The 2,884-nt window shown below is 39.9% G+C and overlaps 1 protein-coding gene and 3 non-coding genes across 4 annotated transcripts in view; 1 reads left to right on the top strand and 3 right to left on the bottom strand.

Annotated features, from left to right (window-relative positions):
• Positions 1 to 710, top strand: part of CBG21352 — a gene marked incomplete at both ends in the record, with an annotated part of 1,267 nt that extends 557 nt beyond the window's left edge. The window contains 3 exons of the mRNA XM_002646895.1: positions 270 to 459; positions 504 to 587; positions 635 to 710. Of these exons, the coding sequence (XP_002646941.1) occupies positions 270 to 459; positions 504 to 587; positions 635 to 710 (350 nt within the window). The remainder of the gene's footprint in view (positions 1 to 269; positions 460 to 503; positions 588 to 634) is intronic.
• Positions 711 to 865: 155 nt separating this feature from the next.
• On the bottom strand, positions 866 to 934 carry CBG28985. The gene has a single exon. It is a non-coding gene (tRNA).
• An 18-nt stretch (positions 935 to 952) lies between these two features.
• Positions 953 to 1,024, bottom strand: CBG28208. The gene has a single exon. It is a non-coding gene (tRNA).
• A 1,107-nt stretch (positions 1,025 to 2,131) lies between these two features.
• On the bottom strand, positions 2,132 to 2,204 carry CBG28324. Its single transcript has one exon. It is a non-coding gene (tRNA).
• Between the last annotated feature and the right edge of the window lie 680 nt (positions 2,205 to 2,884).

Here is a 2,884-nt window from a genome sequence, read left to right as displayed (position 1 = left end):
AGATTCGGTAGAGAGAGTCAAAAGTACAGTGATCGCAACACCAGTTCTTCCCTCCATGAATTCTTCTGGAAGCCATACGCCGACCCAAGAAAACATAAGAGCGAGACTAGTAGGGATATAGGTCTGAGCAATATGGAATCCAACATCTCGTTTAAGCCGGAAAACTGCTCTTAAACAAGAAAATGCTCCAGATTTTCGTTCATTNGCACANGTNGCGTTCTATTAGAGGTTTTACGGTATATTCCAATATCCTATTTTCTCAATTTCAGCTACTGTAACCCGCCGCATCTATCCTGAAACTGGAAGCGTCTGGGTTGGCATGGCAAGAAGAAGTTTTTGTCAAACAGTTGGATTGACTGAAGATTGTAGCTGGGCTACCAGTTTCCAATGGACCGATAAATCAGCTACAGGAACCGATGGATTTGAATGGGCATGTAATCAACCGGATAATGCTAGAGGGTGAGTCACCTGTCCCTAATAAAAAATGGTCCCAAATATTTCAGTCGCTCCCAACATTGCGGTGTTCTAACTGTTTCATCTCAGGGATCTGTTGATGGAATCCAAACTGGACTTTTGGATGACGTTGGGTAAGATATAATCTTTCAGTATTTAGAGAAATTGCTTAACATTTTAGTTGCGAGTTTGACTTCATCAAAAATGACAAGAAGGAAAGAGACATCAAGGCATACATCTGTGGAAAGAAACCATAATGATGATTTTGAATGAATTGAATTTTTTAAAAAGTTTTTGTTTAATGAAATAATACGAACAAATTTTTCTTACAATTAGATTGTTCTGCAATGCATTTATAAACTTTGAGAAATCAGAGAAATCATAACGCGAAAAAAAAGCAAAAAAATATAAGCTCAATGCGGGGCTCGAACCCGCGACACCAGATTAAGAGTCTGGTGCTGTACCGACTGAGCTCTACTGACTGCTAAAAAAAATTCGGTCCCTCATGCTGGAATCGAACCAGCGACCTTCTGTTTACTAGACAGACGCTCTGCCACTGAGCCAACACAGGTCCTGGGCGATGATGCGCATAAAGGACTCGATCCATATGCGATCCTAGAAGTCCGTTTGACACATATCGCGAACAACGAGCTGCGATGAGTCTCATATGTGTGCGATGCGGGAGAGGCTGAATCGAGTGTTCCGAATGCGCGCGTATCCTAGATGAATTCTGGGTGGGTGGGCGATATGTGCGATTTGGGTCTGATACGGTAGGCCGACTACAACACTCCGAAATCCCGGATGCGCGCACCGTAAATCCACACCGGCAACTTTGTCAATTTTTCGTCAATTCGAGCCTACATTTCTGGTTTTTCGATTATTCCTTCGATGTTTTTTTTTGTGAAAAAGAGTTATGACAGAATAAAAAATCGCTGAATTCTTGCAGAAACATGTCTTTCACTCGTTAATTGCTATGTTTTTCGCCAAAATAAGTGATATTGAGATTTTTTATTTCACTTTGTAATTATTGTAAAAATCGTATTTCCAGGTGGAGTAAAAGGTAAGTTGGTAAGTATACAATAATTACAAAGTTTAAATTATAAAAATTTTCAATTTTTCATGCAATTTCAAAAAAAGTGAAAGTGAGACATATTTTTTGAACAAATGAAAAAAAAAAACAATTTTTAGCTATTTTTTTTTCCCATTTTGTTCTGTTTTTGATTGCATATCAAATTTAAATAGAAACTGCCCTAAGTCTTTTTCAAAACCAAAACATTGACTTCCGAAAAATCAGTAATATGTCGTTCAAAATATAAAAGAATATGGAATAATAAAGGAAAAGTACGAAATCGGAAGACCTGAACAAAATCACATCACAATAGAACTTAACTGATACTTCTAGGAACCCCCAACCAACGTTTTAGTTCATTTCATCGAGTGCCAGCAAGCCAGGCGAGGAGATGCTTTGCGGCGGCGGTGTGCCCCATATGCCCCGTATATGCCCCATACCGGCGTCCTTTCCCTGTACCCAATTCATCGGCGCGTCCTCCGTCGCCCATCCATTATGCGTATGCGCGCCCAGGACCTGTGAATGAGGCGCGTGATGGGTTCTTTCTCCAATGCATTCATAAACTTGAGAAATCAAAGAAATCGTGAAGTAAAGAAAGCAAAAAACATAAGCCCAATGCGGGGCTCGAACCCGCGACAACCAGATTAAGAGTCTGGTGCTCTACCGACTGAGCTAACCGGGCGGCGATGGCATGAGAAGTGGAGGGCGCATATGAAAAAGGGGGAGACGGCGGGGAGCGGGGAGTGAAGTAATGCATGAAAAAGAGAGGAGCGAGGCTGTTGAAATTTGGAGGCCAGTTTGCAAAGGAGAAAAAGAAGAATATTTGCAAAAAGAAAAGATTCTTTGGTCCTTATGGGAAAGTTGAGAATCAAGAAATGGAAGTTAGAAATCTCTCACATTAAATTTTGGAATTCATAGAGAATTTTCCAACTTCCAATTGGGTGGAGAAGAATAAAAAGCGAAAGAATTCTTCTAAAAATGTATGGAACATTCAGAATTCATTATTTTTCACCATTTTTTGAAGTAGAAAAATTACAGTAACCCATTCCAGGTAGTCATGCAAATTCTGCTCCTTGCCCTCTGTATTTCTTCCACGTTGGCAGATTGCCCAGCAGCATGGAAGACATTTTTGAATTCTGAAATGGAGGAAAACACTGCGAATGGGTGTGAAGCTGATTGGAAATTCGTAAATAGACCATCGAGTGGATGGTGTATAAAAGTAAGGATTACATAATGTAAATGCTCTAAGCCCTTTGAGCTCAATTATCTATGTTCCTATGCAAGATATCAAAAAAGTGTTAACTAATAAAACATTTATCATTAAATCACCTACCGTAAAACCTCTAATAGAACGACACCCGG

The sequence above is a fragment of the Caenorhabditis briggsae genome (genome assembly GCF_000004555.2).
Source record: "Caenorhabditis briggsae complete genome, chrII, whole genome shotgun sequence".
NCBI lineage: Eukaryota > Metazoa > Nematoda > Chromadorea > Rhabditida > Rhabditidae > Caenorhabditis > Caenorhabditis briggsae.
The sequence above is the reverse complement of the archived record's forward strand: the minus strand, read 5'-3'. Positions and strand labels throughout refer to the sequence as shown.